This window comes from Littorina saxatilis, linkage group LG6, assembly GCF_037325665.1.
Source record: "Littorina saxatilis isolate snail1 linkage group LG6, US_GU_Lsax_2.0, whole genome shotgun sequence".
Classification (NCBI taxonomy): Eukaryota; Metazoa; Mollusca; class Gastropoda; order Littorinimorpha; family Littorinidae; genus Littorina; species Littorina saxatilis.
In genome coordinates, this window is record NC_090250.1 from 12,987,030 (window position 1) to 13,000,192 (window position 13,163).

General features: G+C 39.5%; 1 protein-coding gene and 1 long non-coding RNA gene across 3 annotated transcripts in view; one reads left to right on the forward strand and one right to left on the reverse strand.

Moving 5' to 3' along the window:
- Positions 1-242: 242 nt before the first annotated feature.
- LOC138968543 (uncharacterized) lies at positions 243-2,448 on the forward strand. The gene is made up of 2 exons (XR_011456219.1): positions 243-2,289; positions 2,347-2,448. It is a non-coding gene; the product is annotated as an uncharacterized lncRNA (long non-coding RNA).
- Positions 2,449-7,230: 4,782 nt separating this feature from the next.
- The window catches only part of LOC138968544 (prolyl 4-hydroxylase subunit alpha-2-like), a 36,827-nt gene continuing 30,894 nt past the window's right edge, over positions 7,231-13,163 (reverse strand). For both annotated transcript variants that reach the window (XM_070341124.1, XM_070341123.1), the window contains exons 10-13: positions 10,473-10,553; positions 10,099-10,167; positions 9,529-9,625; positions 7,231-8,650 (exon numbers count right to left, since the gene is read on the reverse strand). In XM_070341124.1, coding sequence (XP_070197225.1) covers positions 8,580-8,650; positions 9,529-9,625; positions 10,099-10,167; positions 10,473-10,553 — 318 coding nt within the window. In that variant the 3' untranslated portion in view covers positions 7,231-8,579. The remainder of the gene's footprint in view (positions 8,651-9,528; positions 9,626-10,098; positions 10,168-10,472; positions 10,554-13,163) is intronic.

Consider the following 13,163-nt stretch of genomic DNA (forward strand, 5'->3'; position numbering starts at 1 on the left):
CTTCTTGAGATCTAACTGGCGGACAACTTTCGTTTTTCCTTTTCTTTCCCGTATTGCTGTTTTGTTATGTCTCTGTGTTCGCTCCACTCTCTCATTCTTTGTTTTTGTCAACAGAAAACTCGCGGGCACATACCGAAACATAGCCTGCAGCTTCGTTTTCAAGATATCTCAGGGCTTTCAGTTTGTATGTCATTGTATAGGATGTGTGCTTCGGCATGGTTGAACGTTACGTCGGTGTTCAAACCAAACCTCGTATCGTCATATTTGTTGTTTTGAGAAAAACGAAAAGAACTGAATTAAAAAATCACAAAATCAAATTCCAATATTTTATGAATCTTTGTGATGCCAGAAGTGGGTTCCTGGTAAGAAATTGAGAATTCGTGGTCAGATGAAGCCGTCACGCTTCAATGAATGTTGATACGAGCTTTTCTCACAAAACGGTGCCCAAAAAGTGTGGAGATGCGTGGTTTTTAGGGTAACAGTTTGCTCACTTTTACACACACACACACACACACGCACATAAGCACGCACACACTCATTATGAATGTGCACATATCGTAGATAAAGGAGGCCGACCGTCTTAAAACTAATTTAAAAAACAAAAAAACGGGGTGGGCGTTTACTAGGTAGTGACCCCTCTGCCCAACTTTTGGCCAAAAGTGGGGGGTGGGCATTTGCTAGATACTGGGCGTTCGCTAGGGATTTTATGGTAATTGTGGCTGCATGTCAGCTGTGTTTTGCTCCCAGTAAGGCGCACGCTGAATCCCAGAATGTTTTGGGATAGATTGTTTTGGTATGCCTTCTTGCTGAAGGGAAAAGCTAAAATTTTCAGTCTCATGTCAAAGTGATAAAAATTAAAACTGTTGGTTACATGGTAACTGTATAAAGCTGAACTGGTGAAGACAAGCACATATTTTGTTAAACCTGCATGGCTGCAAAATGTTAACAAAGTGATACAAAATCCGTGAAATGTTCAGTTTGCACATGTTCTGTTTCGGTCATCTGCACGGATATTCTCTTTTTGAAAAATGCAGAATAAAGTCTTTATTGAGAAATATACCATGAAGATTTTGTAACTGATGTTAATATTATGAAATGGTACCTGGTTGAAAGAGGCAATATTTTTTTTAGCAAAAGTACCACTTTCATGCAGTAAACAATCACCTACCCGTTGGTTTGGGCTTTCTTTCTTTCTCTCATGTATTTTACACGCTTGTGTGTCTGTGTCTGTGATCAGTCGCATACTATGTAGTGAGATTTTATGCATGCAGTTTAATGGTGTGTGTAATGTTTTTTATCTTCCAACTGTGTGCATTTTTTTGTACTTGCAACCAAACTTTATGCACAATAAAATACCTCTCTGTTCAATTTTATAGATATTGTTTTATTTTTTCTGATGATGTCCCTTGTTTTTCACGCAGAGGTTGTGTTACTTGGTGTAAGCCCTTGATGCTCAAAATACTCTATTTTTCTAAATGTGCTGCCACTGTTGTTTATTTTGCAATCTGTGTGTGTGTGCGCGCGCATAAGGTAATGTATGCTTGTATTTTTGTAGGCACTTGAATTTTTAAGATTCCTTCGCAACTAAACAGAATTGATAAACCCACTATAATTACTCATGCATGTACATGTATCTGCATTCAGCCTCGACTCCCTTCACCAGTCTTGGAACATGTCTCATTTTGACACATACATATGCCTGGTATGGGATTTCATACTCGATAGTATTTTCAATACAAACCTGTAATGACTTTGTGTAGATGTTTTGTACTTGTCCCTGATATCAAGACAATTGCCAATCCATGTTATAATTTTATCAGACAAGAAATCCACCTCAAAGCGCTAGTTTGACATCTAGTTTGTGTTTTTGTATTTTTCTTGGACTTCTTTGTTGGTGTGTATATAATTGTTATTCATATCATGCGGTTTTGTGCCAGTGGGAACTTACACATTTTCTGGCAGGGACTTTGAGTAGTGCAATCTGCATGTACATATTTATGTTGAACAGCTGGCCGGATAGAAGTGTAGACGTTTGTGTTAGAAATATGTTGGTCCGTTGTTTTGCAGTTTTCATTGTTGGTATTTAATTTGTTGTTGTTAGAAAACTTGGACATGTTAGAATACTGCGCATTTGCCTTCCTGATGTTGCTTTTAGAAAATGGTGTACCACTTTGTCAGTGTTTCTTATGCTTTCCCCTGTGTTTTTGTTGACGTTTCACTCAAATGCCAAATTAATGAAAGTACAGTGGAACCCCGCTTTTAAGACCTCCAAAAATCCAAAAAATCAAGGTCTTAAAAAGGAGGTAAATTTACACGGGCTTTGAACTGAAAATCCAAAAAATCAAGGTCTTAAAAAGGAGGAAGTCTTAAATAGGGGGTGTTAAAAGGCGGGTTCCTCTGTACTGCTGTATTGGCTCTTGATTTTGTAAGAAAGTAAAGCCTGTCTGGTGTGTGTTGTTTTGCATACTTTTGTACAATGTACTTGGAAGGATGGTGTTTTTGTTTTTTGCAGGGAAAGTGTTTGTGTTTTTTCAGAACAATATGTTTATGTGACAGGGTTTGAGAAAACACAGTGCATGCTGCATGCTGTTTTTGTTCATGTTTCTATAACTCTGGCATGGATTACAGGATCTTTTTTTGTGCAAACTTGGTTTTGTGCTTGCGTGTACACACAAAGGGGGATAAGCATTAGCAGGTCTACACATAAGCTGACCTGGCAGAACAGTAAAATCTCCACGCAGAACCCACCAGGTGCAGCCAGGATTCGAACCGGAACCATCCACATGGAAAGCTGATGTCTTAACCACTAGGTTACACGCCTATCGGTGCATGTGTCTCGATCTCTGTGTCAGAAGATACCACACATGTCCTTCAAGATGCCTCCCCATGCAATTATGGCAATCCGAATGGTGCAAATGTCCCTTTTAGCTCTTGATGTCTAAATAACACATTATTTAGCTAAATAACGCGTTATTTAGCTAAACAATGCTTTATTTAGCTATATCATGCATTATTTAGCTAAATAATGCATTGTTTAAATTAAACAATGCATTATTTACAGATACAGAAAAAAGAGAGCCCAAAGCACTAAATAATGCATTGTTTAGCATAAATAAGAGATTGTGTTTGTAAATAACTCATTATTTATAAATAATTACGCGTTTTCTCTAAACAATATATTATATGTAAATAAAGTGTTATTTAGATAAATAAAATATTATTTAGATAAATAAAATATTATTTAGATAAATAAAATATTATATGTAAATAAAATATTATTTATCTAAATAAAATATTATTTAGATAAATAAAATATTATTTAGATAAATAATTTATTATTTAGATAAATAATTTATTATTTAGATAAATAATTTATTATTTACTGTTTTTGCCTTGAAATAGTATTATTACGCTAAATAATGCTTTATATAGCTATATAATAGGTTTCCGCTATATAATTCATGATTTGGTAAATAATACATTATATACCGTAAATAAAATATTATATACCGTAAACAATTCATTGTTTAGCGCATCGCGAAGCCGTTTTTTCTCTTGTTGTTTTTTTTCCACGTGTTTCCTTGGATCCGAGAGAGCGCTGTTGATTCTCCACTGTCTTGGCAAACCCAGTATCCGGTACTCCACATCCGGTTCCGCCAAGGGACTGGGTGGCCGAGTGGTAACGCACTTGCGCTCGGAAGCGAGAGGTTGCGTGTTCAGGCCTGGGTCAGGCCGCAATTTTCTCCCCCCTTTCCTAACCTAGATGGTGGGTTCAAGTGCTAGTCTTTCGGATGAGACGAAAAACCGAGGTCTATGCTTGGCGCTGGTGGACAATATTCACTTTTTTGGCCAAAAACGCCAGTTTTGGCCCAAAAAGACAAAGATTTGGCCAAAAAACCCATACATTTGGCCAAATAAAATAGATTTGGCTATAACTTTTTTTTGGCCAAAACTTTCTATGTAAAAGTTTTGGCCAAAACTGTTTTTGTTAGCTAAAACGGGAGATTTGGCCAAACTTCTGCAATAAAAAGATTTGGCCAAACAAAAAAGATTTGGCCAAATCTTCACTTTTTTGGCCAAATCTTTTTTTGTTTGGCCAAATCTTTTTTTGGCCAAATCTTTTGTATTTGCTGGCGCTGGTGGACAATATTCACTTTTTTGGCCAAATCTTTTTTTGGCCAAAACTTTGCTTTTTTGGCCAAAACTGGCGTTTTTGGCCAAAACTTGCGTTTTTGGCCAAAACTATACTTTTTTGGCCAAAACTTTGCTTTTTTGGCCAAAAATGTACGTTTTTGGCCAAAAAAGTGTGCTTTTGGCAAAAAAAGTGAATATTGTCCACCAGCGCCTAGCAGCTTGGCGCTGGTGGACAATATTCACTTTTTTGGCCAAAAACGCACTTTTTGGGCCAAAACTGGCGTTTGTGGCCAAAACTGGCGTTTTTGGCCAAAACTTGCGTTTTTGGCCAAAACTATACTTTTTTGGCCAAAACTTTGCTTTTTTGGCCAAAAATGTACGTTTTTGGCCAAAAAAGTGTGCTTTTGGCAAAAAAAGTGAATATTGTCCACCAGCGCCTAGCAGCTTGGCGCTGGTGGACAATATTCACTTTTTTGGCCAAAAACGCACTTTTTTGGCCAAAACTGGCGTTTTGGGCCAAAACTGGCATTTTTGGCCAAAACAATACTTTTTTGGCCAAAACTTTGCTTTTTTAGCCAAAACTTAGCTTTTTTGGCCAAAACTTAGCTTTTTTGGCCAAAACTGGCGTTTTTGGCCAAAACTGGCAAACTATACTTTTTTGGCCAAAACTTTGCTTGTTTGGCCAAAAATGTACGTTTTTGGCCAAAAAAGTGTGCTTTTGGCCAAAAAAGTGAATATTGTCCACCAGCGCCTAGCAGCTTGGCGCTGGTGGACAATATTCACTTTTTTGGCCAAAACCGCACGATTTTGGCCAAAACTGGCGTTTTTGACCAAAACTGGCATTTTTGGCCAAAACAATACTTTTTTGGCCAAAACTTTGCTTTTTTGGTCAAAACTATGCTTTTTTGGTCAAAACTTTGCTTTTTTGGCCAAAACTGGCGTTTTTGGCCAAAACTATACTTTTTTGGCCAAAACTTTGCTTTTTTGGCCAAAACTGGCGTTTTTGGCCAAAAAAATGAATATTGTCCATCAGCGCCAAGGGGTACTCAAAGATTTGGCCAAAAAATGAAGTTTTGGCCACAAAAAAAATTTGGGCCAAAACTTTCAATGCAAAAGTTTTGGCAAAAAAAATATTTGGCCAAATCTAAAACAATTGGCCAAAAAAGTGAAGATTTGGCCAAATGTTTTAGATTTGGTCAAATATTTTTTGGCCAAAACTTTGCACTCAAAAGTTTTGGCCAAAACATGTTTTTGGCCAAAAACACACTTTCTTGGTCAAAAACGTACATTTTTGGCCAAAAAAAGTGTGTTTTTGGCCATAAAAGTGAATATTGTCCACCAGCGCCAAGCATAGAGGTCCCTTCGTGTACACTACATTGGGGTGTGCACGTTAAAGATCCCACGATTGACAAAAGGGTCTTTCCTGGCAAAATTGTATAGGCATAGATAAAAATGTCCATCAAATACCCGTGGGACTTGGAATAAAGTAAAAAAAAATTCCATCTCACACGGCATTAAGTCTCAGGAAACATGAATACAAGCATGCAGGAAAAAAATATGGGTAGCGCCGTATGTATGGCAGCTCGCTTTCCCCGGGAAAAAAAGAAGCCCGAATTTCCATGAGGGTAACCTCACTGGACTGTAAATCGTATCCAATCCAATCCAATCTAATCCAATCCAATCCAAATGTAATCAAGATGGCTACACAAGCACAAGGGAACGTTCCCGCTGAATTGATCAGAACTCTAACTACAGCGGTTGTCCAGGAACTGGCACTGCAAAGGGTTCGTATTTTAAAGTTTTATGGGGGAACATCTTTTACATCTGGACATGGAGAATGAACGACTGCGAACTAAATTGCTGCTGTTGTACCATCAGTTGAAGTTAGCCACCTGACAAGAAGATGGTCGGAAGCGAAGCGGATGTAGCTTTAGTACGCCGAGACAGATGTTAGTTGTCTGATTGGTCAGTTTGAGAATCAACAGAGCTCTCGTGGATCCACGGAAACACGTGGTAAAAAACAACAAGAGAAATATCGGCTTCGATGCACTGCGCTAAACAATGAATATTGTTTACGGTAAATAATATTTTATTTACGGTATATAATGTATTATTTACCAAATCATGAATTATATAGCGGAAACCTATTATATAGCTATATAAAGCATTATTTAGCGTAATAATACTATTTCAAAGCAAAAACAGTAAATAATAAATTATTTATCTAAATAATATTTTATTTATCTAAATAATATTTTATTTATCTAAATAATATTTTATTTACATACAATATTTTATTTATCCAAATAATATTTTATTTATCTAAATAATATTTTATTTATTTAAATAATATTTTATTTATCTAAATAACACTTTATTTACATATAATATATTGTTTAGAAAAAACGCGTAATTATTTATAAATAATGAGTTATTTACAGACACAATCTATTATTTATGCTAAACAATGCATTGTTTAGTGCTTTGTGCTCTCTTTTTTCTGTATCTGTAAATAATGCATTGTTTAAGTTAAACAATGCATTATTTAGCTAAATAATGCATGATATAGTTAAATAAAGCATTGTTTAGCTAAATAACGCGTTATTTAGCTAAATAATGCGTTATTTAGACATCAAGAGCTAGAAGGGACATTTGCACCATTCGGATTGCCATATGCAATTGTAGTGATCTAAAGTTTATCCTTGTCCCAACGTTCTCTTTCGGTCACTGCATGTTCAAATATAAAAGCAAAGTCTCGGATCGTATTTATGTTGAACTTATCTTTCTCCCTCGACCATCCGTCATGACGTATAGTCGAAAAAGGTTGCCCTCCGTTGAACCATGTTTGGTTATAGGTGAACGGAAAAAGCGAATTTTATAATAATAATAATAAATCACATTTCTATAGCGCAAGTCCCGATTCACAGCTCCAAGCGCTTTACAATTCCAATACACACACACACACACACGCACACTTCTTTTCGAGTGTGTCAGCGTACAGGATGCTCTTAAATTTCACACACACACACACGCACGCATGCACGTACACACACACACACACACACACACACACACACACACACAAAATACAAGGTATTATCGAGTAACTAGATTTTAATACTTGAATCATTTGGTCCTTGTGGTTCAAACAGCACATACAAAACACTGGAAGCAATTTTTCTTTAGTCTCATTCTGCCACACTGATTCACACTCTATCACTTTCTTGGGCGCACCGCCACAATCATTTTTGCTCAATCATGCCACAGAGATCTATGCACAGTAGAACACCCCCTGTGCCCCCTTTTTGAAAACCATATGAGACAATCAGGTTTTCAAAAAGAGGAGTCTTAAATTAAATGTAAAATTACTCACAATAAGAAGAGGAAAACTGAAAAAGCAAGGCCTTAACAGGGGAGGGAGAAACCTAAATCGTGTGATCTTAATTAAAAGGAGGATTTCTATTTTATCACAACAACCACTCACACTTATCAAGACTTAACCCGAGATAAATGTAGGAGCAACAGTTCCGCTGCCCTTCTGTGACTGAATATCGCAACCCGTCAATCTCTGAACTGGATATAGTGGACCTCCGCCCCCCTCCCTTTTACGATCTACTGATTGAAGGGTTCGATCGTTCTTTTAGAATCCTCCCATCTCAGATGTTTTTCATAACACCTGTAGATTTCATTACCTTCATTGTTAGACTCCATTTCTTATAAGACCTAACTTTCTCAGCTTTCTTTTTATTCTCAATCTTTTTCTCCACTTCTTTCACCAAATCACAAAGCACACATCAAACAAACTAAACACGCCATCTCATCCGCCAACAGGGGCAAAGTGTAACTTTTCGTCTTAGTCATTTCTTAGAAACAGTAGATCATCAAACTTCATTCCAAATGGATCTGGATGCCCAGGGCCTTTCTTTGACCGGGGACGCACAGCGCGTTAACTGAGTAGAAGTGTGGTGCAACAATGATATTTCTGGATTACCATTTATAATGATTGAGGGTGATGTGTGGCCATTGCTCTTGTGTCACCCACTGTTTTCAAAGTGCAAGGCGGTCTCATGCTTGCTTCACATTAATATCGAAAATGAGGACACCGAGCGGCCTTTCCAAGACAAAATGACGGGAGATAAAAGATAACTTGACAATGTTAATCTTAGTCGTCTTTTTTTTTTGGCGTTCGCAGGCGAGACGATAAGTCCAGTTCAGGTGATGCAGAGGGCCGTCTTCACCAACTCGTGGTAGCTGCCGTAGAGCTTAGTCGTCAGCAAAGTTTCTGCACCTCCAGAGCACATGCTCCGCAGTCTGCGGTGAGCAGAGAGTTCATATCTTCTTGCTCTTTGGTGCCATCAAAAGTTCACCAGTGAAATTTGCATCAAATTTGCATATAAGAATACGACGTAAAGCTGTTTTTTGTCAAAATGGGTAGCAGCCCAAGTTCAGAGATGTGGATGTAACAAGCACGGCCTGGTGAACACGTTGCCCACTTCTCTCAGCCATTTGTTGGCCACTGAAACAAGACCAAACACAACATGTGTAAAATGTGTAAATTGAGAGAAAAATTGTAGTGAAATATGAACATTTGAATGTCGCCGATCATGAACTGTTTTAATGGCTATGCCGTAGGGGGAAAATGTACCAAGATATCAGAAACGGAAAACTGAGAACCCGAGTGTTAAACTATTGTGTACAGACAGGGTCAACTTGATGTTTCAAACGCTTTTTTCCCAACAGCTACATTTTCTTCCACAAAATTTACTCGTGGTGACTGAACTGAGGGGACAAAAATCTTTCCATAAAAGCAACCGAAAGATGCAGCTGCATCAGCAACAACAGATCAGCATCGGCAAAAAATACAACTGAAGATGTGGGTGTGGGCTGACCCGGTGGAGGGGTTAGAAGGACAGGGATGGCCAAATCGTCCGCCCGGTCGCCAGGGGCGAGTAAAAATTCCGCCGGGCTAGTAGAAACCGTCTGGCAACTCGCCCGGCTGGCTAGTGAAATTTCTGGTCAAATGCAATACTTCTGGTTGAACTATCTAGTTTCAAAGGTTAAAAAACAAAGGATTACTGTACTCACCAATACAAAGACGACACAAGACGATTCGTCTTGTGTCGTCTTTGTATTGGTGAGTACAGTAATCCTTTGTTTTTTAACTTTGTTCATCTTACCACAGTCACTTCGTTGTTTAGATTTAGTTTCAAAGGGTTATAAACACTGCAGATGCAGCAACTGTGGTATGTACCGGGCCAGCGGAATTTCTGGCGGGTTATAGTGACTTTCTTTAAGTTACTCGCCCGGCTGGCGAGTTTAAATTTTGAGATTTGGCCATTCCCTTAGGGATAATAATTTATTTGAGTTGCCCGGTGTTTGCATAAAGCTACTGACCCCACTTGTCCCCATAGAGCACAGGGCAGCCAGCATGCACCATGCGCACGTCGCCCTCCCCGCTGTGTTTCAGGTTGTACCAGAACGCTGCCGTGCCCTGCACATCACAAGACATGATTGACACAATTCAATGTGTCATTATTATTTATCTTCTTCTTCCTTCCACCCGGCCCGTCACATACAAATATAAAATAATATGTAAGAATGTTTTGACAACTATACATGATGAAAACGACCCTCGGTTTATGTTTTAAGTGCTGTTGACATGGTAGACTTTCAACCAAATGTCCAACTTAAGTTGATATAAATTCGCCCCCGAGGCGTTGAGGTCAAGTCGGCGAAAAGTCTGCCGCCATGTGAATGGTCTCATGTGAAGAATACTTTAGTTCTAAAGATTTGGTTGTCAACACTTGCCGGCTCTTGTGAAAGCCATCGTTCTTGGCATGGTCTCCAGTGACATCACTCATTTACTACAATTAACATAGGCTACATGCACGAGAGAGCTCCAACTCATCGCTGTCATTCGCCGGGTTATGCACGTAAAAAAAGTAAATGTGAACTTGTACCAACCTTCTGTGGGCGGATGCTGGCACCCAGCAATGGAAAGACTGTGGCTCCTCCTAGTTGCACGTCTGAAAGCTGAACATATATATATACACGTTAAAGTTGTATTTTTCTGATCATTCTGGCGCACAAATACAAACACACACACACACACGGCGAGCACACACACACACACACTCACACGGCGAGCACACACACACACACACACACGGCAAACACACACACAGCAAACACACACGCGCACACACACATATACACACACACAAACGCGCAATCCGAATAAGTTAAAAAAAAATATTGTCGTCAAGAACATGGTCAAATTAAGTGCACGTTAGAAAAGTTTGAAAAAAGTATATACAGAGAAACTAAGTGCAACGTACATAATACATCCATGTTGCGGTTCTGTCCCCTGAATTGCGCAGCAGCGGTGTGTTCTCATTCCCATTGTGACGTGGCACCCTCTGCACGTAAATGTACGTCATGATTCAGAAAGGGTCAGCTAACTTGATGTTACATGTGAAATGTAAGTTTTTGACTAATATCAGAGAGAGAGAGAGAGAGAGAGAGAGAGAGAGAGAGAGAGAGAGAGAGAGAGAGAACCAACAACAACCGGAACATCATTTTAATCTTGACAATAATTCTTCAGTGAAAGTTGAGTGAGCCTAAAATATAGAGAAAACAGCAAATTTTGCCAAGAACAGTCGACACTTCACTAATATCCTTTGCTAATTTAAGTCTCTCCTGGGAGAACTTGTTCGATAAATACTAAGTGTTGAGTACAATATATAGGAACACTGCACTATAAGTGACAATAATGACACTTGATCCGTCTCGTGTAAGTGATCATGTTCACAACAACAGGTCCCGGGGATAAGAACATCCTTCAAATGTAACAACACTTGATCCGTCTCGTGTAAGTGATCATGTTCACAACAACAGGTCCCGGGGATAAGAACATCCTTCAAATGTAACAACACTTGATCCGTCTCGTGTAAGTGATCATGTTCACAACAACAGGTCCCGGGGATAAGAACATCCTGAAATGTAACAACACTTGATCCGTCTCGTGTAAGTGATCATGTTCACAACAACAGGTCCCGGGGATAAGAACATCCTGAAATGTAACAACACTTGATCCGTCTCGTGTAAGTGATCATGTTCACAACAACAGGTCCCGGGGATAAGAACATCCTGAAATGTAACAACACTTGATCCGTCTCGTGTAAGTGATCATGTTCACAACAACAGGTCCCGGGGATAAGAACATCCTTCAAATGTAACAACACTTGATCCGTCTCGTGTAAGTGATCATGTTCACAACAACAGGTCCCGGGGATAAGAACATCCTTCAAATGTAACAACACTTGATCCGTCTCGTGTAAGTGATCATGTTCACAACAACAGGTCCCGGGGATAAGAACATCCTTCAAATGTAACAACACTTGATCCGTCTCGTGTAAGTGATCATGTTCACAACAACAGGTCCCGGGGATAAGAACATCCTTCAAATGTAACAACACTTGATCCGTCTCGTGTAAGTGATCATGTTCACAACAACAGGTCCCGGGGATAAGAACATCCTTCAAATGTAACAACACTTGATCCGTCTCGTGTAAGTGATCATGTTCACAACAACAGGTCCCGGGGATAAGAACATCCTTCAAATGTAACAACACTTGATCCGTCTCGTGTAAGTGATCATGTTCACAACAACAGGTCCCGGGGATAAGAACATCCTGAAATGTAACAACACTTGATCCGTCTCGTGTAAGTGATCATGTTCACAACAACAGGTCCCGGGGATAAGAACATCCTGAAATGTAACAACACTTGATCCGTCTCGTGTAAGTGATCATGTTCACAACAACAGGTCCCGGGGATAAGAACATCCTGAAATGTAACAACACTTGATCCGTCTCGTGTAAGTGATCATGTTCACAACAACAGGTCCCGGGGATAAGAACATCCTTCAAATGTAACAACACTTGATCCGTCTCGTGTAAGTGATCATGTTCACAACAACAGGTCCCGGGGATAAGAACATCCTTCAAATGTAACAACACTTGATCCGTCTCGTGTAAGTGATCATGTTCACAACAACAGGTCCCGGGGATAAGAACATCCTTCAAATGTAACAACACTTGATCCGTCTCGTGTAAGTGATCATGTTCACAACAACAGGTCCCGGGGATAAGAACATCCTTCAAATGTAACAACACTTGATCCGTCTCGTGTAAGTGATCATGTTCACAACAACAGGTCCCGGGGATAAGAACATCCTTCAAATGTAACAACACTTGATCCGTCTCGTGTAAGTGATCATGTTCACAACAACAGGTCCCGGGGATAAGAACATCCTGAAATGTAACAACACTTGATCCGTCTCGTGTAAGTGATCATGTTCACAACAACAGGTCCCGGGGATAACAACATCCTTCAAATGTAACAACACTTGATCCGTCTCGTGTAAGTGATCATGTTCACAACAACAGGTCCCGGGGATAAGAACATCCTTCAAATGTAACAACACTTGATCCGTCTCGTGTAAGTGATCATGTTCACAACAACAGGTCCCGGGGATAAGAACATCCTTCAAATGTAACAACACTTGATCCGTCTCGTGTAAGTGATCATGTTCACAACAACAGGTCCCGGGGATAAGAACATCCTTCAAATGTAACAACACTTGATCCGTCTCGTGTAAGTGATCATGTTCACAACAACAGGTCCCGGGGATAAGAACATCCTTCAAATGTAACAACACTTGATCCGTCTCGTGTAAGTGATCATGTTCACAACAACAGGTCCCGGGGATAAGAACATCCTTCAAATGTAACAACACTTGATCCGTCTCGTGTAAGTGATCATGTTCACAACAACAGGTCCCGGGGATAAGAACATCCTTCAAATGTAACAACACTTGATCCGTCTCGTGTAAGTGATCATGTTCACAACAACAGGTCCCGGGGATAAGAACATCCTGAAATGTAACAACACTTGATCCGTCTCGTGTAAGTGATCATGTTCACAACAACAGGTCCCGGGGATAAGAACATCCTGAAATGTAACAA